At 49.2% G+C, this 22,145-nt stretch overlaps 3 protein-coding genes across 3 annotated transcripts; 1 reads left to right on the forward strand and 2 right to left on the reverse strand.

The window, feature by feature from the left end:
- Nucleotides 1–2,204: 2,204 nt before the first annotated feature.
- On the reverse strand, nucleotides 2,205–7,048 carry ddt (D-dopachrome tautomerase). The gene is made up of 3 exons (XM_084932392.1): nucleotides 6,775–7,048; nucleotides 4,328–4,503; nucleotides 2,205–2,382 (listed from the first exon to the last, which is right to left on the reverse strand). Exons 1-3 carry the CDS (start codon nucleotides 6,961–6,963, stop codon nucleotides 2,310–2,312), a joined length of 438 nt encoding a protein of 145 aa, XP_084788518.1. The 5' UTR covers nucleotides 6,964–7,048; the 3' UTR covers nucleotides 2,205–2,309.
- Nucleotides 7,049–8,979: 1,931 nt separating this feature from the next.
- On the reverse strand, nucleotides 8,980–11,047 carry chchd10 (coiled-coil-helix-coiled-coil-helix domain containing 10). The gene is made up of 4 exons (XM_084932391.1): nucleotides 10,799–11,047; nucleotides 9,722–9,944; nucleotides 9,446–9,587; nucleotides 8,980–9,153 (listed from the first exon to the last, which is right to left on the reverse strand). The coding sequence occupies exons 1-4, from the start codon at nucleotides 10,948–10,950 to the stop codon at nucleotides 9,134–9,136; spliced, it is 537 nt and encodes a 178-aa protein (XP_084788517.1). The 5' UTR covers nucleotides 10,951–11,047; the 3' UTR covers nucleotides 8,980–9,133.
- A 685-nt stretch (nucleotides 11,048–11,732) lies between these two features.
- LOC146386297 (uncharacterized) lies at nucleotides 11,733–19,296 on the forward strand. The gene is made up of 3 exons (XM_084932390.1): nucleotides 11,733–12,188; nucleotides 13,433–13,563; nucleotides 15,346–19,296. The coding sequence occupies exons 1-3, from the start codon at nucleotides 11,900–11,902 to the stop codon at nucleotides 16,285–16,287; spliced, it is 1,362 nt and encodes a 453-aa protein (XP_084788516.1). The 5' UTR covers nucleotides 11,733–11,899; the 3' UTR covers nucleotides 16,288–19,296.
- The last annotated feature ends 2,849 nt before the right edge of the window (nucleotides 19,297–22,145 follow it).

The following is a 22,145-nucleotide window of genomic DNA, read 5'->3' on the forward strand; positions in this document are numbered from 1 at the left end:
CACTGCTGGTAGTGCCTTGCTTGCATTAGCTTGCACCTCCTTCCCTCTGATTCATTCCTAGAGAGTCGTCTGATTGTTTTGGTAGGAAGCCAACATGGGCAGTGTTTCAGCATCAAACCTGAGAGTCAAGTTTAACAGACATCTGGCTTTTATGTGGAGCGTCAGACAAACTAAGGAGACTGATGAGGAAGTCTGGCTAAAGAACGCTGGAATCTCCCACCTCGACTGATTCATGGATAAATAATCTATCTGTGGATCCTGGCAGATGTTTGAATGTGAACTGAGAGAAATACTTTTGACTTTGGTTTTGTGGTGATCTCATTAACCTTTTATCACCTAAGTAGCATACAGGCGACCTGGAATTATTTTGTCATTTTCACTGTAAAATTCTGAGTCCCATTCTTCAGGAATCATCTGAATTTCCTCTCTAGCTCAGAATAGTTGAGGAGTGATGAGAGGCGCGAGTGGTAACATCTAGGAGGAGCTTCTGTCTGTGTTCACACAGCAGAACCAAGCACAAATGGAGCTGGAGTCTTTAAAGAGCAGTCCCACCGCTGGCTGATGGTCAGAGCATCTGCCTGAAGTGAAGGCATTTCAGGATTGAGATGTGAATGTACTGAAGAGTGATGAGTGTTGAAAAGCTGGAAGGAGTGCTTTGATCAGCTGATGAATGAAGAAAGTGGAGGACAGCTAGGAAGAGCAGAGGATTAGCAAGGAGGAGGTGAGGGCAGCTATGAAGAAGCTACTCTAGATGACAATCCTGTGGAGTCGGTTGTTTAGGAGGACAGTGGACTAACCAGGATTTTCACAGGAGGAGAACTGTACTGGTACAGATCTGCAAGCACGAGGGTGATGTACAGAGCTGCAGTAACTACAGAGGGCTGATGAGCCACAGCATGAAGATATTCAGATGTCCAGGTGTTCACTGGGAGTGAGCAGGATGGACAGGACTAGAAATGAGTCCATCAGAGGAACAGCTCAGAGTCAGAGAGGCTGGGATGGTTTGCACATGTGCAGAGCAGGGAGGGTGGATGTACTGGACACAGGATGATGAAGATGGAGCAGCCAGGCCGGGGGGAAAGAGGAAGACCTCAGAGGAGGTTCATGGATGTAGGGGTGTTGGTGTCACACAGGGGGATGCTGGGAGAGGCTGAGACAGAGGCTCCTAAACCGACCAGCTGAACGTCTGACAAATCACCCGAGATCCTAACTTTGTTCCTCGTTAACTTTTATTATGGCCCTAACCAAAGATCAGTCACGTCTCCACTGATAACTGGTGACCTGCGTGATTACGTTTTTGTCTTGTTCTGGCTGCATTAAAAGTCAGTGTTTCCTGCTCATACACTGTGACGTTTAATATCAGGTGCTCTCTGCAGGTTCGTCTCACAGCTGCTGCAGCGGTGTGAGCCAGATGATTCAGGGAGTTCAGTCCAACGGGGAGTCCTCTTGCTCCATCTCTGTGCTCTCTGAGCTGATGGGCTCCAGACAAGCTGCAGAGCACTGGGTGAAAGGTCATCTGAGCATTTACATAACTCAGAGCTATGCTCCTGTTGTTGCTCTTTCAGGGACAGATGAGGGTCAGTAACCTCCTATGACACACACTTGCTAGCATGGACTGCCTTTATAAATTTACCCGTGTTCACTCAGCTGGTGAAGTCTTACAGCTCATCATTGTGTTAGTCAGGCCAAAGCAGCTTGTTTGGAACATTCAGTTATTCTCTAACCCAGATTCTAGAGACTAAACCCTTCACACTGATGTTCATCACTTAGATTAAACTCTCCTTTTTCAGTACATTTCCAACTGTAGGATTGAGAATTACTGCAAATGGAGATGGTCCTCTACCTCAGCCAACACAGGAGCTTTCCTCTGCTCTCACACATAAAGACGTGTTGCTCAGTAAGGACGAGGCATTTAGCCATGTCTTCTTTAGATAAGGAATATTAACACATTTAGGATACACATGTAAAAAGTGGCACCTTTCTCACTGATGTGTGTGAGCCAGGAGCTACGAGCTGTACGTCGCACTTCTTTAACGACTGAAATCACCAATGTGCAAAGATGCACATCGAACCTGCTGAACACACGAAACAATGAACATTTTCAGGTGAAGCTGAGCTTTGAGAATCTGGCAGCAGATGTATAACGGTGCAGTGATGGCTCACACGTGTCTGCTAACATGTGAAAGAAGGCAAACACACACACATAAGTGAACTGTGTTTATTTCATCCACATCACAGTAACATTGTTTCCAGAGGAGCCCTCTGCGGGTGCTGATGTGGTACAGCTGGTCTTTCAGGGAGGCGAGCCTTCACAGGAAGCTCATGACGGTTCCCTTTTTCCCCACTTGGTGAGGCTCCAGCGCGTTGAACATAATCACAATCCTGCCAATCAAACACAGCAGTCAGTCTGCACATCCACATGAGAGCAGCACACTCATCGCTGACAGCAGCACTAATGCTTACTGTGTTTAAACCATCATCACAGACAGAAGACCGGCCCTGGAAGCAATCTTTCTACCAAATCAGTTCTCTACATCATCCTAATGGGAAATGCTCCACATGTGTCCAGATGATCTGCAAGAACAGGAGGAAGAAGCACAAACACAGCACATCGAACACCTCTGCACCAGTGTTGTGGAGCACGGTGGTGCAGAGGTGAGGATTTGGGCTTGTTTTCTGATTGTTCCGAGTGCTCTTGCTCTTGACGAAGGCGGTCGCACTTTTCTCCTCTCCTTTAGCTTCCCTGCTTAGCCTCTCATGTCCTTGTCTAGTCTCGTGTTTTTTGTATTACTTTTCCCTGAACACTCTCTCACAGTCTGTTCTCTAAAACCTAAAAGAGGAATTATGGATTGGATCAACTGGTCCCTAAATGCAATTGACACCCCTTTCTCAACGAGAGGTTTGGGCTCGGGTGAGCCTGAGTGCTGAAGATATCTACCTATTCGGAACCATGGTTACAGGGTTCTGGCTGATCGGAGCTGGCTTGGCCCGGACTTATCGAAGAATTAAGGAAGCGGAACCGGCTGTTCAAACCCCCACAAGGCTGCCCGCTGGGATTGGAACGATGGGACGAGGCGTGAGTTTCTCAAAATGGGCTCATTGAGTCAGCACGGATAAGATCTTGGAGAAGCTACGGCTGCCGTGAATACTCAGAATAACATCTGTGAGCCCAAATCGGATGACATCTCGGGGAGGCTCACTGTCGTGAGTTCTCAGAATCGGCTCTTTGAGCACAAGAATGACAACATCACAGAGCGCAAGTATGGCGAAGCTCGCGGCTCTCCAACGGGAGATTGAGAGACCAGTGTTGGACTGTAGAACTGCTTTGAAATTCATATGAGCTGTTTGCACTAAAGTAAAAAGCACCATCACTTATGCGGATACCCCCTTTGGTGCCAGCTGCGGTCTCAAGGCTGGAGCTGAACAAAACTCCCTGATAACGACTGTGTTTAGTCTGTTCTTCCCATTCTATGCAAGGCCACCTGGGTTGGCTGGAAGACTGTTTACTTAGCCTGGCAGGGCGAAGGACACTGTCTCAGCTGAACTATGGACACACACACACATACATATACACTGATATGCACACACTCATCCCCCCTCCCTTCCCAAACGCCTTCGATGCTTGTTGCCTCCTGGGAACACGGCGGGTCTGAGCCCGCGCTGGAATGGTAGCGCTGGGCAGGATGGCTGCTGTGTTTGCTTCGGATGACTCCTCACCCCCCACCCGACCCTGTGGCTGGTCCCGTGCTCCATAATGTTGTGCTGTGGACATTTATGTGCTTCTTTGTGCAGAGGAGTTTTTTAGTTTCCTGTTCTCATGCTGTCCTCCCAGGAGCCCAGCATGAGTAGAGGTCTCTTTTTTTCCTCTTGTACTTTCCCATTGTAGTGTACATTTCAGTGTTTTTCTGTAACGCTACCGATCTCTGACCTGTATCCCCATGTGATGTCTGTGCTATGTATGTATGGACGGGAGGGGGGGTCCAATTTCACTGCAGGTGTAAACTTTGCATGTGACAAATAAAAGGCTTGATTGATTGATTAACTGACTGAGTGCTGCAGTGGCATTGATTAGTGCTGGGCTCTGCTGGGATCGGGCCCAGTTTGACTGCATTCTGCAGAGTAGTAAACATACACGCTCTTCTTTCCAAAGTATATTTATACAACAGCTGTCTACATTCAGAAAAGGCTCAGCGGCTCATGTCCGTTAGTTTATTCAGTTAGTGAATCATTAACATTCACAGCCTTTACATGTGATCACTGTCAAGCTGTTAAGGAGACAGAGCCTCAGTAAACAGGTAACTACAGCGAGTGTGCACAGCAGGCTCACCTGTCTTGGCTCAGATCGAGCTCCTTGGTCAGAAACTCAAAGATCTTGGCGCTGTGCTCCTTGTTCTTCTCGGCGGTGTCAGTCACACCGATAGCAGACACTGACAGGATCACACACGGAGAGGTGGAACCTGCCATCAGCATCGGCAGCCCCGGCGTCACCACCACGTTCATCCGCTGGACCAAAGACACAGACACTCGCATTGAAGCCCGACTGAGAAAGAAGGCTGCACGGGCAAGGCTTCATCAAACAAACTAAGTGTGCTTACTTCCACAGAGGGCAGCACGGGTGCACCAGTTACTCCTCTGTGTCCTCACTGCACACGCAAAACATGATGTAGCCTTAAACACGGTCACGAGCATCAGTTCAGTTAACCCACTGAATAATACAGTGTTCAATAGTTTGGTGTTATCAGACTTTGTGCAAAGGTACGGCTCGTGTTTCTCTAAGCAGAGTCACATTCTTTCATGTACATCTCTGAGGGGTAAAATATTAGTGTTTAAAATCCAGAGTTGTGGAGGTGGACACAGTAACTCTGACCTCTGACCTCCTACAGTGGCTATGACCGAAGGTGAAGCGACGCCCTGTACGAACATTCTGCTCTCCATACTTCTGCGTTGTTTTCTTGGTAAGTCTTTTTTATCTGAGAAGGTTTAAATTTTTATTATTAGCTTTTCCTTCTTTTTGAGTTGAGACAAAGCTGTGTGAAATGCATTAGCCACGTTACTCGCTGCTAGCACAGTAACCTGATCTGCTGGATAAAATGTATATTTTCATAGGTATTTGAAAGCTACTTGTGGCACATTGAACTGCATGCTGACAAGCCCTGACCTAACACAGTATCCCAGTTTAACTGTTCTCCTGTAAACTGGTGAGACATCGTCCTCTGTCCGGGCTCCAGATGTGAGCGGTCTCTGCCAGCATGTCATTAGGTTTGGTAAAAAACAAGAGTTCAAGCAAATGCACATACATGTTAATATTATCATTGGATCCCGATACACACGACATGCTGATTAAAATGCTGTTCATGTGTTTGTGCTCCATGGAAACTAGTTTTAGCAGCGTGCTCTTCTTCACTCGGTCAGTCACAGTTCTGTTACAAATGCAGACAAAAACACTGACAGCAGATCTCCAGAACATCACCTCGACATCCAGGTTTGTCTAAAGTCTTTGTGTTTCTCTGATGAGCATCGGTATTAAAGATGGATTCTTATTAGCAGCTTCACTGCTTGTTGGCTTTAAAGCTTTTATAGCTCTCCAAGCCTCAGTGGTCCTAAACGGAGTCCGTTTGTAGCTGCTGGCTAAAGCTGGAATTCGGCATTTACTTTATTCTTTACATCAGAGCAGGTGTGGGGAACGCCAGGCCTCGAGCGCCGGTGTCCTGCAGGTTTTAGATGTGTCCTTGATCTGCATGGCTAAATGACCTCCTCAGCATGTCCTGAGGTTCTCCAGAGGCCGCTGTTGTGCCAAATAGTGATTGTCTGCCAAAAATTGATTTCCGGTATTTGCCAAAAACTGATTGGTCGTATTTAAACCGCTATAAATAACTTGTTGGGCTATAATATGTGAAACATATGTCAAATGGATCCCTCATGGATAACATAAAGTCATCTTGGGCCACAAACAACATTTGTGTAACAAGGTAGAAGCCGCAATCAGTTTTTGGCAGTGACTCTTATATTACCTTTATTTATGCAATTCTCATTAACATTAAAAGTCTTTTGTAAGAGTAAGTTGGCCAGAAGAACAGCAGAAATGGCAACAAAAATTACAATAGTTCTGTAAACATATTTTAAGTGGGGATAAAGGACCGGATTTGTTATAAAGTACAGTAACACAGAGTTATAAAGATACTTGAAAAACTGATAATTTTTTAAATTCAATTTATAACCCTTTTGTAAACCCTGTTCACCGAAGTCTATTTACCAACACATGTAAAGATTTTACTGATAAAAAATACACAGACACATTGGAAATCAGTTTTTGGCACAACACCGGGTAACAAACTCATCACGCGATTCAGGTGAGATCTAAAACCTGCAGGTCCGCACGCCTGATCCAGAGGCTGCAGCTGCAAGAATAGAAACTACACCCTCGTTTCATCAGACACGTGACTATAATCCAGTGCGTATCATGCTGCGCTGTGTCCTGCTGATGGAGCTGTGATACTGAATCAACTTTATTGACAAAGCGGCTCTTTGACTCGTGGAAAAACACTTTTGACGCTCTTTCACTGCGCGGTGACGTTCACCGGTTCACGCGTCATATCCAACGCTTCCCGATCGGTGCTTGTGATTGGTCACCTGTCGTACGTGGATCAGGGCTGAGAGGGTGATGAGAGAGCTGATGATCCAGACAGCGGACACGTATCCTCGGTGTGCGGCGCTCGGCTCGCAGGCCTATCAGCCTGGAGGTCGGGCTGGGGTTCGTGTGTGTGCTGTACTCACGTCCTCGGGTTTCCCCAGAGCCGCCGCGGTGCTGGAGCACAGCGTCTTCAGAAAGGCCTCCGAGAAGTGGCCGGCGGGCAGGTTGCTCTGTAGCTCGATGAAAGGCATGTTGCTGAAGCTCGCACGGACGTGGCCGTGGGAGGCTGAGACGGATGTGTCGTAAGAGCTGGCGAAACCGGAAGTAAACATGTAAAACCATAACTCTTTACCTGGGCTGTAAACACACGGGAAACCTGCAACTGTAATTCATGACGTCAGGTGTCATCAATCACCCCCCCAGCAGTCACATGACTGCCCCCCTCCCCACCACCCAGCAGTCACATGACTGCCCCCCTCCCCACCACCCAGCAGTCACATGACTGCCCCCCTCCCCACCACCCAGCAGTCACGTCTGCCCGCATGTTGGATCGTCGGCTCGCTGGTTGGGGTCCAGAAAGTGATGTGAGCACTTTGGGCAGATCTGCTCTCACTTCTACAAACCTGGACAAATGTGTTTAAACATAAACGAGACCGTCCACGGCCGCAGTGTGTGTGCTCCCACACTTCAAGTCAAAAAGAAACAAGTGCGAGCACTCACAGAGAAGCAGGTAACTTCAGCGTGGACTGTTAAACATCAGGTTCTTATGAAGCCCTACGGAGCCTCGCACGGGACTGTCCAGAGCGCTGTAAATGAACTTAACCAAGACTGACAGGGATGACTTTGTCCCGGACGGCTGGTTTCATGTGTTCATAGTTCAGGCCAAGCGGCCGTGTCTTCCATCGCGGTGGTTGTTTCCGAGGTCTCAGTGCTGACCTGGAGGCACGTGGACTTAAAACACTCTTGCAGGATCTCACACCAGAACAGCTTCAGTTCTTTTCTCGAGTGGACCTCGCAGGGCTCCGTAGGAGCTCGTTTCCTGTTTGTGCTGTAAAAAGAAAACTGGACTGAATCACAAAAATCGCTTTCAGGGATGTTCCAGATCAGACCTTCACACAGTCATTAGGGAGCATTTACATTTTAAATATATTAACCCCCAACCGGTCACAGCAGATGCCCCGCCCCTCCCTGAGCCTGGTTCTGCTGGAGGTTTCTTCCTGTTAAAAGAGAGTTTTTCCTTCCCGCTGTCACCAAAGAGCTGCTCGTAGGGTTACCTTACGATATAAAGCGCCTTGAGGCAACTGTTGTTGTGACTTGGAGCTATATAAATTAAACGGAGGACTAGCGCTATCAGAAAGATTTCATAAATACTTATTTGCTATCATTTTTGCTCCAGCAGTTGAATGATGATGAAATTTGGTAATAACAAAGAGTTTGCAGAGTGTCTGGGAGGAACAGACCTGAGAGTAAGAGGGCTTCAGGGGGGGATGACATGACCTATATGTATCCTGGGACGACCACATCAACAGGAGGGACGAGCAACACAGAGGCTGCAACAAGAAGGTGATGAGGTGTTTGCTTTTCAGTCACTGCGGTGAGCTCGGCTGACACCAACAAACTGAATGAAGGCTGCCTCTGTGCTGCAAACTGGAAGCTGTGGTGGGGAGCAGGGCCCTGAACAAACTGGTATCCACCATAGATGATCTGCACCAACCTCTGAACAGGCAGTGCAGCAAAGAGACTCAGCTGTGCTGCCACACAGGAGATCATTCAGATACACAGCACGTGTGTCAGGCAGAGCTGCACTGATAATAATCTGTTAGATTTAGTGTTTCTGGAGTTACAGTCAGTCTTATTTTGAAAGCAGTGTTGTGTGGCTCATGTTGGGAGCGAACACACACAGACCTCTGTGCAACCTTACCACACACAGTCCTAACTGGCTGCTGCCGTTCTTTCAAACCAACACATCTATACAGGGACGCTCACCTGCTGTTTACAGAGCTCAAAAAGGCTCAATTCATTTTGTGGGTTTTTTGCAAATTTAACGTGACTATTAAAAAACACCTGGTGAAATTTAAAATGCAGCCTTCATGTTGAAACATTTCTATAATGTTCAGATCTGTGTGCTGTTTACATTAGTGCAGTGTGTGGCACACACACTTTAACCTGTGAGTATCCAGCTGCTAGCAGACTTACAGCACCAATCCAGCAAACAAACCTTTAATGTTCACAGTGTTTACCCACCATCATCATCATCATCATCATCAGTTTCCCACACTGAAAATAATCAAAGCAGGAAGTGAACATTTGTTTCGCTGGAGCATCCTGAAGTAGGACAGACCAACACGTGACGTCGACAGCAGCTATTTATTAAAGAGTTCATCACTGTTACACAGTCAGCCCAGACCAGCGCACACACACACACACACACACACACACTCTGAAGGACAGCGCTCCCGTTGGTGTCACGTGATCTTCAGCATGATTGTGGGGGTCCGTTCATCACACCAGCGATGTCACACCTGCACAATCACAAACAAACACGAGTGACCACCCTGCAGACATCACTCGTCTCCTAACACCATCAGCGCACTTTGTTTTAAAGGGAACTGTTCCTAATGAGGGAACCAAAATAACCAGGATCGATTAGAGGTTCTGAATGTTTGTTTTCCACTGACTGCCCACCCCCACTGATCATGTGACTGCACACTCAGGGCAATCACATGAAGCTGGTGGGCTGTTGTTGCAGGTTGTCGTGGCGTGCTCCGAGTAGAGCTGCAGTATGAGGCTCCACGCCTCCTTTACCAGACTTACCATGGGAGAACTTGCACTGTTTGAGCGCCTCGTTGAAGCCCTCACAGAGAGTGAGGTCTGTATGGTTGGTGGCACAATCCAGAAACTGTTTGACTTCAAAGTGACAGGGGCCCGGCTGGGCTGGAGCAGACCGGGGGGGCTCCTGAATAAGAGCATAAAGAAACGTCACACACGTGGCATTTCAAACCACAGCAGCTGCAACATTAGAGCTGAGGAAGCGGGTTCAAGTTGGGCATGCTGGGCGTTGTCTGGGCGACATTTCCAACCACCTCTTACCTGGTATGTAGCTTTGGCTGGTTCTGGACTGCTGCTGCTGCCCCCACCGAATGCTCCCGTGAGGGCGCTGCCAACCACGTGGCCCACAGCTGAGCCAACAGCTACCCCTGCAGCTGTGGTAGCCATCTGGGCCATGAGTCCTGGACCCTGGGACTGAGCAGGAGCTGGGGACAGCGAGGCCGGAGGTGCATGAACAGGAGCTGGAGCGTGGGATGGAGCTGGGCTACAGACAGGAGAAAAACAGTCATGCAACACTGCTGTTAGCAGGACAAGAGCTTCCAGCTGCTGAACGCGCTCTGTGCTGCTGAACGCGCTCTGTGCTGCTGAACGCGCTCTGTGCTGCTGTTAGCAGGACAAGAGCTTCCAGCTGCTGAACGCGCTCTGTGCTGCTGTTAGTTTCTGAGGGTAGGCTTCACATCAGAGCGTCCTGAGAGAGGACGCTCTGAGGTAGCAGGTTTGGAGTTCGTTAGCATGCTATGTGTGGATTTGTGATACGTCATCCGTCGCAGACCAAGTTCTGTTCCAATTCAAATTCCCAGATGTGCTCCGGCTCCTCCCGTCCTATCCAGGATGCATTGATGGTGGTGGCCCGTGTGGACTCAGTGCAGCCAAAAATCCCAGAATGCATTCAGTCCAAAAGTCAAACGTCACTTCGCTCATTCCTAAATCTTAGTGTTTGGTTTCTTTGTTCCTGACTAAAGTTCAGCTTCATAACTGGATCATTTTATTCCATTTGGAGAGCCGTCAGTACATGTTGAACTGAATATTTCACCTGTCATATCTGATGTAAACTGTGCTGTTCTTATTCAAACAGCTGAATTCAGGCTAACATTAAACATATTTTAGTTCAGAGATGATCAAATTATGTTTTCAATATTTGTATAATTGTCCAAGCTCAGAGCTGTTAGCTGAAGCTGCTTCCTGGAGGAAAACTTCACTCACCTTTTGTGACCTTTGTGACGCAGAAATAATGTCAGCAGTGTTTCAGGCGCACGTCACCGTGACAAACTCACGTGTACGGCGGAATCAGCGCTGCGTTTGCGAGATATTTACACACAGGTACTGTGACAGTCTCACCTGGCTGGAGCCGAGGGACGGCTGCGGCTTCCTCTGGCCATTGGAGATGATTTAGCGGACAACGCAAAGCCTGGACACGCCGACCTGCTCGCCTCTACACCGGCTCGACTGACCTTGTGCAACCCCCCCAAAGAGTAACTGGAGGCAAACATCGCGAGATTTAGGCGTTACTTTAAACTCCCGTAGTGTCTCCTGGCGGGGAGGGGGGGGCTACACTTCTTGGGTTTTTTTAAAGTTTCATTGGAGGTTGGTGCGTCTCATTTCTCTGTGTTTGGTGGATTTTCTGAAACCGTTGTCCTTTCCTTTCGTTAGAGTTTGTGCTCTGATGTCTGAGCTGCAAACTGACCTGTGGTCTTGTATCGTCGTCCGGCTGCAGAGCTCAAAGAGCCCATTTCTGATCCTTTTCCCTAATCTGACATGAAACTGGGACAATAAACGCTGTGTGCGACGCAGTACAGATGTGGACAGAACTGTAACACTGGTCCGTGTCTGTGCGACTGTGTGCAGGTGTAGAAAAGAAGCAGTAATGTAAGATACACCCACGGCAGTGCTGCTTTCTGGGCGACTGTCCGCCCACAGCTCTGTGCTTCTCCTCATTTTCACAGGTTCCTGTAGTTTGATGTCATAACCAAGGATTTCATCTTTTCATTCTGTCCCTTTACAGCTGTTCACTGTTACACACAAATCATGAAAGCAGCCCACTGACAACCCGTCACGTACTACAGCTCGTGTCACTGCCCCCTGATATCAGCATCACCCGTGGATGCATGGTTTCCACTCCACGGTGCTTCTCGTGCTGTTGTGAACATTGGTCCGTGACTGCAGCGTGGCTTGGCTGTGTGCTCTCGTGCAGCAGCGCGGGGAGTCCTCTCAGCTCTGGCTGTGGTGAGCGCTCACAGGCAGTACCGCCCCTGACCGCAGGGGGCGCTGTGTGCTGGTCGCCGGGGTTCCTTCTGGAAAAGCTCCGTCGACGTTAAAGCTTCCGAAGAGCGTCCGTCCTGTGAGCCGAGGTGCAGGTGGTGGTCCCGGGTTATGCATGTCAGATAGCAGCAGTAACAACGCACAGGCTCCGCCTTCTGTGAGAGGGCCGAAGGTCTGAAGATGTCTGCCGCCGTGGACTTCCACTCTCAGATCGCCTCCATCATGGAGGTGCTGGCTAACGCGGCCGTGGCGGAAATCTGTAAAGTTGTGGACGATGGATACGCGGTGGTTCACCTGGAGATGTCCCGGAGCCAGAAGGAGAACGAGTTCCTGAGGAGGAAAATCAAGCTGCTGGAGCTGCAGATCGCCCGGTACCGAGCGGAGAGGGTGAGGGGGGCAGAGGGCTCCATCAGCAGCCGCTTTCCCGGGGTTCGCCTCTTCAGCCGGCAGAGCAGGGACTCACAGGCGGGTATGTAGCACCGGCACCGGGTGGTGAAGCATTACCGTCATAGGACAGGCTGGCAGACACGATCACGACGCGGAGGGAGGGCAGTGTGCCGTGACTCAGCGTGACACAGTCCACTGAGCACTCGGTGATTTTCGTGTTTGACCACGGCCGCGGGCCTGTCCTGTGTTTGGAGCGTCCCCCTCTGTAGCTTATTATATCCAGGCTTACTCATACCCGAGGGATATGTTTGCAGTTCCACTGTTTCTGTGGGCTGATTATCTACTTTAAAAGCCCCGGTGTAGTCCATAGTAAACACCGCTGACCTCTGACCTCTGTGCCTGAGTCAGCGATTTCACTCCTGTCTTTGATTCGTTGGCTGCCACTTTGTGTCATTTACAGCCGTAAATATGTATACGTACTGGCGGCTGCGCAGTAACAAAGCAGGCCTGACCCTGGGTTCCCTCATCTACAACATGTGACCAGTCACACTGGTTATTGTACCAGCAGCTGATTGGCTGGTCCAGTTAAAGCACTCAGTAGAGTGGGACGGCGCTACTGTAGCCTCGGTGCTGGTTGATGGTTTGACTGTCAGTGATAAACACAACACAGAGGTTACAACTACGTGCTGTAAAATTGTTTGCAGCCAACAGAAAACAACGTTTCCTTTAAGAATTGATATCAGACGTTAGAGCAGGGGTCCCCAATCCCAGTCCACGAGGGCCGCTGTCCTGCAGGTTTTAGATCTCACCCTGGGTCGACACACCTGAATCACATGATGAGTTCATTACCAGGCCTCTGGAGAACTGAAGACATGTTGAGCAGGTCATTTATCCATTTAAACAGCTGTGATGGATCAAGGACACATCTAGAACCTGCAGGGACACCGGCCCTCGTGGACTGGGATTGGGGACCCCTGCGTTAGACTGTCGGCTCACACACGTCACAGGGATCTCCCAGGTGTGGCTGTTTTCTGGAGATCTGATTGGTCAGTAGGTGGTGATTTGTACCTGTTCACCTGCGATGAAGTCTGTTTGTCCAAACACTCAAATCCAGCTTAGATGTTACGATGATCTACTGCGTCAGCCGTCGGTGTAAGGAGGGCTGACTCAGAGCGGCGAGCCTCTGACTCTGTGGACATGCAGCTTTTTAATACGTAACGTGCACATGTGTTTGGCACTACATTAAACACCTGATTGTTTATATGAGTCTTTATTTTGAATGATCAAACTCATGAGCCTCTAATCATTCTTCTGGTATCCCATAAGGCCCCTCTCTGCAGGGCAGGACCAGGTTTCTGAACCGAGGGCCAGGAGCTCATCAGTCTGTGCAGAAGATCCAGCTCGTCAGTCTGGACCAGGATCCTGATCAGGAGGTTGTGACCACCACCAAAGCCGAGGTAAATCCTCCATAGAAGACCGTCCTCATCCACACACGTCCGTTTACACACCAGTCCAAACTGTTTCACACTTACAGACTGTCACACAAAGTTTTTATAGTTTTAAGCTGTTTTTAAATAATCAAGGCTGGATCTGTGACTGCGAGTGACCACAGCGGCCCCAGCAGACCTCCCTTTGTTACTCTACCCCCCGTTTAAAACATACGATCCATGAAGGTGTAACACGGACAGGCTCAGAGCAGATGCCTGATGTAACCCACACCTCACCACTGTCTCCTCATACGTGTCCTGCACCACCTCACACACTGCTCTGACACTCCTGACCTCTCCATGCAGCACCACACTTCCTCTCTCAGCAGCCTGTCATCTGCTTTCTCTCATCCTCAAAGACACAGTGAAGCTCCGTCTGACCTTCTCTGTTCTTCTCCATCATCACCCTCAAAGCAAACATCTTCTGCTCACTGATCTCTTTAACCTCGCTTCAACAGCTCTGTCCCACATCTCCCTGCTGTGGCTCATCGTCCCTCTGTAGTTACTGCAGCTCTGTACATCAGCCTCGTTCTGGCAGATCTGTACCAGTGCAGTTCTTCTCCATGCTTCAACAGCCTCTCACAGACATCTTCATACCTGGAAAGGTCATCTGGACCAAGTGTATTTCCACTCTTCATCCTCTTGTAGCTGACCTCACTTCCTGCTTATTATTCCTCTACACTTCCTGATTCACTAACTTCCCCCCACCCTCCTCCTACCATCGCTCTCTGTTTTTCCAGTCGTGGGAGGAGCTATGAGGACTTCCTGGGCTTGCAGGGAACACAATAGAACAGATGTAGACATTTCTATAATAGAGTGTGAGTGTCTGTGACCACAGTCACATGTGGTTTAGTTCTTTCATGGTGTGTGTGCTTTAATGCGCTCTCTAACACAGTGTACTCACACTTCTGTCCCACTGCCTGTGAACACTTTCCCCTCACGATGTGATGTTTCTTATGTGACCCACAGATAAGCATGTGTCTGACGTCGTAACGTCCACAGACAACAGTGACAAACATTATTGGCTTTTTCTTTCTTCCGGTGCATTTTCATTCAGATGTGGTAGCAAGAACACCTACAGCAACAGGAGCTAATGTGTCTGCATTTAGCAAAAGCCTGTATGGATCGGTGGAAATGCTCACTTGTCTCTGTTTTCCAAGCCAAATTTCTTCACTGGCAAAATATGTGAGGGTTAGTTCCTGTCCACAGCTTTGCTGTTAGCGTCCTCCGTGATACGATAGCCCTCCAGCTAGCTGCTGCTGTCATGTGGCTAACATCTCCTTGGTGCGTCCCTCATTTAAAGTGAAAAGTGTTCTTGTCGTTGTTGAGCGTGAATAAGAAATCTAATGTTGGGTCCATAAATATCTGGAGGATGACAGCACAGTAGACAAGCAGCACAACGTCTCAGGGAGGAAACGCAGTATTTGTTGATGCCTGTGGGCTTCAGACTGTCGTCATTCACTGCAAACTAATAAAAACAGTCCTAATATTTAAAATGTGCACAGTCTAGTTACCTGTCTGCCTGTGAAGACGGGCCTTTAAAACCAGAAAGACATCACGGTGGGTATGTGGAAGTGTCAGTTGGATTCATGCAGACAAGCTGCAGCTTTGCTCTGGATGGAAACAGTTTTTTATATATGTAACACGTTACTATGTAACTATTTATTTGGACTTGTGTTGTAATGATTACATTGGAAATAGTTTGATGATGTGAAGAACAGTGTTGTTCTCAAAGTGGGTGTGTCCTCTCAGTCAGCAGAGCCCGAGGGGGAGGGCGAGCTGCTGATCGTCAAGGTGGAGGGAGCAGTGGACGCTGTGTCTGTTAACCACAAGCTGCCGAGACGAGATGCTGCCTCCACCACTGCTACGTCACTCGGCGTCAGCGACGGCCAGACATCCAGACACCTGAGGGAAAAAGAGGTCAGTGGATCCAACGTCGTCGGCTTTGTTGACGGTGGGACGGCTGAGATTGAGGGCGGCGACACTTTTCACAGTTCCCAGCCGCAGCAGACCGGAGCAGGGGACCGTCGGCCTTCGAGTAAAGGTGCTGACACCGGGCTGGGTACAGCTTCCTGTGAGGATAACAGCAAAGATAACCAGGCGGCATTGGAGCCCTCCAAGTGCCCGCTGCCAGAAGTGATCGTCATTGATAGGGGACGGGCATCGGACAAGGAGACCGCAGGGGAGGGGGGTGACTCGTCAGTTGCAGTCCAGACAACCAGAGAACAGATCAGAGGACGAGACGGACACAAGGACGCGATATCATCCCAGACTCGGTCCTTGGGTCTGTGCTCAGCCGGAGACGGGTCTGTTATTCCTCACGATGACCCTCCAGGAACCTCCAGCACCAACTCCTCCGGTGACACGCACCTCCTGACTTTACACCACCCTGCGGTCCAACACAAAGCCCTCCCTCTGTCCTTCTACCAGGCCGTCACAATGGAGCGTCCGTACGGCTGCACCATCTGCACCAAACGCTTCTTCATGGAGTCGGACCTGCAGAAGCACATGGCCAGGCACACCAGGGAGAAACCCTACACCTGCCTACTGTGTGGCAAAAGCTTTGTATGCCAGAGCCAGCTGGATATCCACCGCAACGTGCACACCGGGGAGAGACCTTTCAGCTGCTCCGTCTGCAACCGGCGCTTCTCCCACCCCAGCAACCTCAAGAGGCATCAGAAGATCCAGCACTGAACCCAAAGACGAACTCTCCACAGCCCGCTGCACCACAGCTTTTCCTCCAGAGGCAGGCTTATACACCACTAACCTTCCTCAGCCTTAACTTCATGAAACAGAACTGGATGGTGGGAATGCTTAAACCAGAATATTATCACATGAGCTGCTGTCACGTCACCCACACAGTCATCTGCACTGCGGGAATCTGAATCTGTGTGTGCACACCTGCAGCACACAAAGGACCAAACGCTGTTGTTGAGGGACAGGATGCAGTATGTGAGTGTGTGTAAGGATGAGCCGCTGTATGGAACAGCAGAGCGCACACAGACGCACAGACAGACACACACACACACACACACACACACACACACACACACAGACAGACGCACACATACACACACAGACAGACGCACACACGCACACACACACAGACAGACGCACACACAGATACACAGACGCGCACACACACAGACGCACAGACAGACGCACACAGACAGACGCACACAGACGCGCACACACACAGACACACACACACAGACGCACACAGACAGACGCACACAGACGCACACACACAGACAGACACAGACACACACACACAGACGCACACAAACACGCACAGACACACACAGACACACAGACGCACACGCACACAAACACACACAGACACACACAGACGCACACACAGACACACACACGCACACAAACACACACACACACACACACAGACGCACACACAGATACACAGACACACACAGACACACACAGAGGCACACACAGACGCACACACAGACACACACACAGAGACGCACACGCACACAGACACACACAGACACACACAGACGCGCGCACACACACAGACGCGCACACACACAGACGCGCGCACACACACAGACGCACACGCACACAAACACACACAGACGCACACGCACACAAACACTCACAGACACACACACAGACACACACAGACGCGCACACACACAGACGCGCACACACACAGACGCGCACACACACAGACGCGCACAAACACTCACAGACACACACGCAGATACACAGACGCACACAGACGCGCACACACACAGACGCGCACACACACAGACGCGCACACACACAGACACACACACACACAGACGCACACGCACACAAACACACACAGACGCACACGCACACAAACACACACAGACGCACACGCACACAAACACACACAGACGCACACGCACACAAACACTCACAGACGCACACGCACACAAACACTCACAGACACACACACAGATACACAGACGCACACACACACACACAGACGCACACACACAGACGCGCGCACGCACACACACACAGACACGCGCACACACAGACGCACGCACACACACACAGACACGCGCACACACACACAGACACACACAGACACACACGCACGCACGCACACGCACACACAGACACACACAGAGGTGTTTCTATGGAAGTATCCAATCAGACCATGAACACTGAATGAGCTTGTAGGTAACTCCTGAACTGTGAGCAGCATGAATCAGCTGGCAATGGCAGACATCAGCACCTCTGATCTTTCCATAGTAGACGAGATGCTGACACATCATCATCATCATCACCATCACCATCATCATCATCATCATCATCACCACCATCTAGTCCTTTATGAGCTCCTTGCAGACGGCCCGTACATCAGAAATGATGTCACAACTGTTGGTGTGTGGTGCACTTGTTGCCGTTAGTTTGCTGCACCTCTGTCTTTTGTAACCTGCTTCCTGTGTGTGTGTATTTACATGAAACGTAAGTCGCCTAATCAGTTTAACACAAATGTTCTACAAAAAGCACCAAATCAACATGAGCGTCAGCTGGGGATGGGCACAGATTTAGTGATTAACTCCATCACTGAGACCTCCTGTATGTTCTCACTGCCTCTGCTTTGAGAGGCTCCACCGTCTCTAAGCAGCACATCAGAGACGTTACATCATGCAGATTCATTGCACGCCGTCTGGTCAAATGTTTGTCATGCTGGAGGCGTTTCAGTGTCCCACACACCAACACAAATCCCAGTGAGGACACACACATGTGATGTTTGTCGTAGTGTTTAGGTCTGAGCACAGAGACTTGATCGTCTCAGGTAGAAACGGAGGCTGACTGCTCGTCACTTTGCTACCTGATGAAGGCTCTGGCTGCTGGTCTGGGGTCAGCACACACTCTGCTGTAGCATCACTCTGGGCTCTTAGCTTAGCGTTAGCATGCTGCCTGTAGTGTCGGCTGTCTGCATCATGCTGACACTCAGACACAGGATACTGGCAGTGACTGCGCTCATCATCCTGGTGCCTCTACACTGATGAAAGAACTAAAAACGTTTCTGTGCTCATAAAAACACGGCCACGTCTGATAACCAGGTCAGTTTCAGATCCAGCAATCAACCAAGAGCCATCATACCTGCTGCTGAGCTGAGCACCTGTATGGACATCAGACTGACTGGATTCAGACACATTAAGTGTACAAAGTCACAGCTGCTGTCTTTAGCAGCAGAGGCTAACTTGCTAACCCAGCTGCTTTCTTCTTTTGACTGATGAAACTAAGTTTCTGTGAACTTGTCGAGACTTTGTGGGTTTTTCCAGCAGTGGGGAAAAGATATAAACCTCCCCCACCTTTAAATCTGTCATCACACCTCATGGCTGTCCTGGTGAGCTTTGTCCTCATTAATCTGCAGCGTTGACTTTAATATCGTACAGATTATTAGTCCACGCCAGGTTAATAGGAGCTCATGACACGCCCCCTGTGTGTAACGGGCTGTGTGAGTTGATGGCTGCAAAGAAGCTTTCGTTTGGTTTCCTTTATTTCTTTCATTTGGGATATGAGCCATGACATCATCACAAACATCTCCCTGGTAACGTACAAACTTAGCTTCACCTTTGAAATGAATTCATGAAATCTGAGCTATGAGTTCAACAAAGAAGAGAGAAACATTGTCACTGCTTTGTACTCGTGAATATAGTGACATGTAAATTTGCTAATAAATTGTATTTTCAAACACTTGTATTTTGTCGTTTCCTGTGTCGTACGCTCTGGACTCAGTGGAAGCGGTCCTCGGCCGAGCTCACGCTCGCTGTCGGCGCCGGAGCGGTGCATTAGTGCTGGTGTAGCTTGGATGGGTTGTTTTAAGCTGGCCTGTAAGCAAAATAGATGCACAGATTCCTGCAGCTACAAAAACGAGACTTAGTGGAGAAAAACCAAACGCTCCTCCAGGAGCTCCTCCTCCTTCACTACTCCAGGGCTGTGCAGGTGTACTTTCCTCCACAGCCCTGCCGTTAGGACTGCACCGAGTCAAATACAAGTATGAGATGTGATGGTGCTGTGAAAGCACGGTTCATGTCACAGCCACAGCTTCAGTTGACTTCCACAGCCTGTCATGACCCCCTCTCACTGTGTGAGCGCCCCCTGGCTTCTCTGTGTCAGCTAAACGCCTCCCTCCTCTTTCCAGGGTCAGGGGAGTCTGAATAACACGAGCAGCTCTCAGATCCCGGAGGAAGACGTGGATCAGGTCCAAGGTATCATCTGTTTCTCACTTACATTGTTTCACGTGCTGCCAACCCCACGAAGGCTGTTCACCGACTAACCATCGGCCCTGGTCACTGCATAGACAAACAGAGCAGCCAGTGGCACCGCGATGTCTGTAATAAACCAATATTTGAAGAATTCATTACATTACAAATGATTGTGGTAAAAACCCGAGTCAGGAAACACAGATCCCAGAGAGGTGATGGTACCTGAAGCTTCATCGTTAGTACTCAGCAGCAGCAGCACGGTGTGTGGGACTGAGCCAGGAGAGAGTATCATCCAGTGCCACAGTGGCTGAGCTCTAACACACTCAAGACTAACATACATACACCCAGAATAATGTGTATTTTTCATCATAGGACTCTCAGCTGCAGGCAAAAACTCCACACTTGATTTCAGCCTTATTGCCTGTGTGAGAGCTGGGATGCAGTTTGGGTGAACATGCACGCTGCTGTGGAACATCCTATTATGGATTTTGGTTCATATTCTGTCTGAATGAAACTATCATAAAACCTAGAGACTGTTCGAGTGTTCAGAAGTGAACTTACAGATTCAACCGTTGTACCAGCGCACTGGAAATGTAGGACTGAGACTAAAAAAGTATCCAGATCAGTTAAAAAAGCACTTTGGCGTCTCACTGAAGGTGAAAAGGAGAAACTTGTCAGGTATTAACCTGAAAAATGCCGTTTCTAATCCTGTTTCTTTGCTGTGGGCTCCTCAGGCTCCACTCCAGGGAAACACAGTCCCTCCCAGGGGCGGCTGGATTGGCAGAAGGACATCAGGACTGAAGATGCGGAGCAGCCATCCTGTTCTACACTCAAAACTGCATCAATCAACCAAATCAGTGCAAAGCCAGCCTCTGGTTTTCCACCAGGTTCCAGGATGGCTCAGAGTGGAGCTCTGCTGCAAAGCTTGACGGCGCTGCAGTCGGCTTGCTGCCACGTGGGGCTGACAGACGTGGTGGGGTGGGCCGTGGGTAGGAGGTGGAGATGAGGGAGCGCCTCTCAGCAGAGCTGAGTGCTGACATTATCAGCCGTTGCTGTGTAAACAGCTTAATGAGCCAGCCGGAGGTGTGGGGTTTAATGCCTCTCCTGTTGCCATAGAAACAGTGGTCTCCCAGGTCCAGCTAACATGGCCATCGTGGTCGCAGATGCAGCAGATGGACAACTTATCGAGTCCGAGCAGCATTTACGATGGCCCCGGCAGTCAGGAGCAGGAGTCTGGCTCTCGTTTGGCGTGTTCGGAGCGATAATGCTTCTTTTGCAGTGCAGCTGTCTTTGCACCAGTCTTTCACCGATGTAGTGTGTGGACTGTGTGGGAACCAGTATGTGACTGAACACCGACGGGCTATTTACTGACAAGGTGTAGCCTTCAGATCGTCATCACCAGGTGTTCCTAATACACTCCGGGGTGACCCGGCCACTGTGACAGAAAACAGCCTTCATTGCGTTTTCCTGACACGTTCAAAGGTGACTCTGTGTGCTTGAACGACAGTGAATGATGGTCAGACTTTCTGGTAGAGAGCAGAATTCATGGTTTCATCGATTACAGCAAGTCTTCCAGGTCATGGAGCTGCAGTTCACCCCAGACCAGGGGTAGGCAACCTTTCTGATGATGAGCGCATCTAAACTTTCCTCAGAGGTCAGTGTGCCATATGATGCATTAGCAATAAATGTAATAAGGCTCTATATGAACAGTTACACACTAGATAGAACCACTTTATAGGATTATATTATTTGCAGATGTTGGCAGCTATCAGCGAACAGTTATCAGCTATTATGAAACAAAAAAGACTTTTTATCCATAACAGCAAATGAACTGAACAACAGAAAATACAAATGCTATTTATGGTCTCCTCACAACAGTGATAAGAAAAATAAGCTGGGCCAATATGGCATGTTTGTTAATACAGAGACACACATGTTAATGTGATCTCTGGTCTCCCACTCAGAGACACAGGTCTCCGAGTGTCCAGCATTCAGAGGCTACCTGAGGACTCATGTGAGAGAAAACCTGCTCACACAGATATTAGAGCCAAACACTGTCAATAAGGCCTCTGCAATGTTCTGAAGACAGTTAAACCTGTCAGGTGTCCAGCAGGTGAACATGCAGCTCCATGAACACACACAGCTGTGGATTCCAGCTGCGTCGATGTTGCATTAACTGGCATTAACTCAGCCAGTTAATGTGAGACAAATCCAGCTGCTCATTAAAGATTTCTGGTTTGATCAGAAAAGAAAACATTGGTCCAAACGCCTGAAAGTCCCAAAAAGCATTGTGAACTCTGTCTCGAGTCTACGGATGTATCCGTGTATCTCCGCGGT

This window comes from Perissodus microlepis, chromosome 6, assembly GCF_051167445.1.
Source record: "Perissodus microlepis isolate ML-2025 ecotype Zambia chromosome 6, ASM5116744v1, whole genome shotgun sequence".
NCBI lineage: Eukaryota > Metazoa > Chordata > Actinopteri > Cichliformes > Cichlidae > Perissodus > Perissodus microlepis.

Coding starts and splice junctions, on each gene's coding strand:
- ddt (XM_084932392.1), bottom strand. CDS start 6,963: ATGTTTACTTCCGGTTTCGCCAGCTCTTACGACACATCCGTCTCAGCC. Junction 4,504..6,774: donor CTCTGGGGAAACCCGAGGAC/GTGAGTACAGCA, acceptor TCTTTGGTCCAG/CGGATGAACGTGGTGGTGAC. Junction 2,383..4,327: donor CTCGATCTGAGCCAAGACAG/GTGAGCCTGCTG, acceptor TTTGATTGGCAG/GATTGTGATTATGTTCAACG.
- chchd10 (XM_084932391.1), bottom strand. CDS start 10,950: ATGTTTGCCTCCAGTTACTCTTTGGGGGGGTTGCACAAGGTCAGTCGA. Junction 9,588..9,721: donor CAGCCAAAGCTACATACCAG/GTAAGAGGTGGT, acceptor GCTCTTATTCAG/GAGCCCCCCCGGTCTGCTCC. Junction 9,154..9,445: donor ACAGTGCAAGTTCTCCCATG/GTAAGTCTGGTA, acceptor GTGATTGTGCAG/GTGTGACATCGCTGGTGTGA.
- LOC146386297 (XM_084932390.1), top strand. CDS start 11,900: ATGTCTGCCGCCGTGGACTTCCACTCTCAGATCGCCTCCATCATGGAG. Junction 12,189..13,432: donor GAGCAGGGACTCACAGGCGG/GTATGTAGCACC, acceptor GTATCCCATAAG/GCCCCTCTCTGCAGGGCAGG. Junction 13,564..15,345: donor TGACCACCACCAAAGCCGAG/GTAAATCCTCCA, acceptor GTGTCCTCTCAG/TCAGCAGAGCCCGAGGGGGA.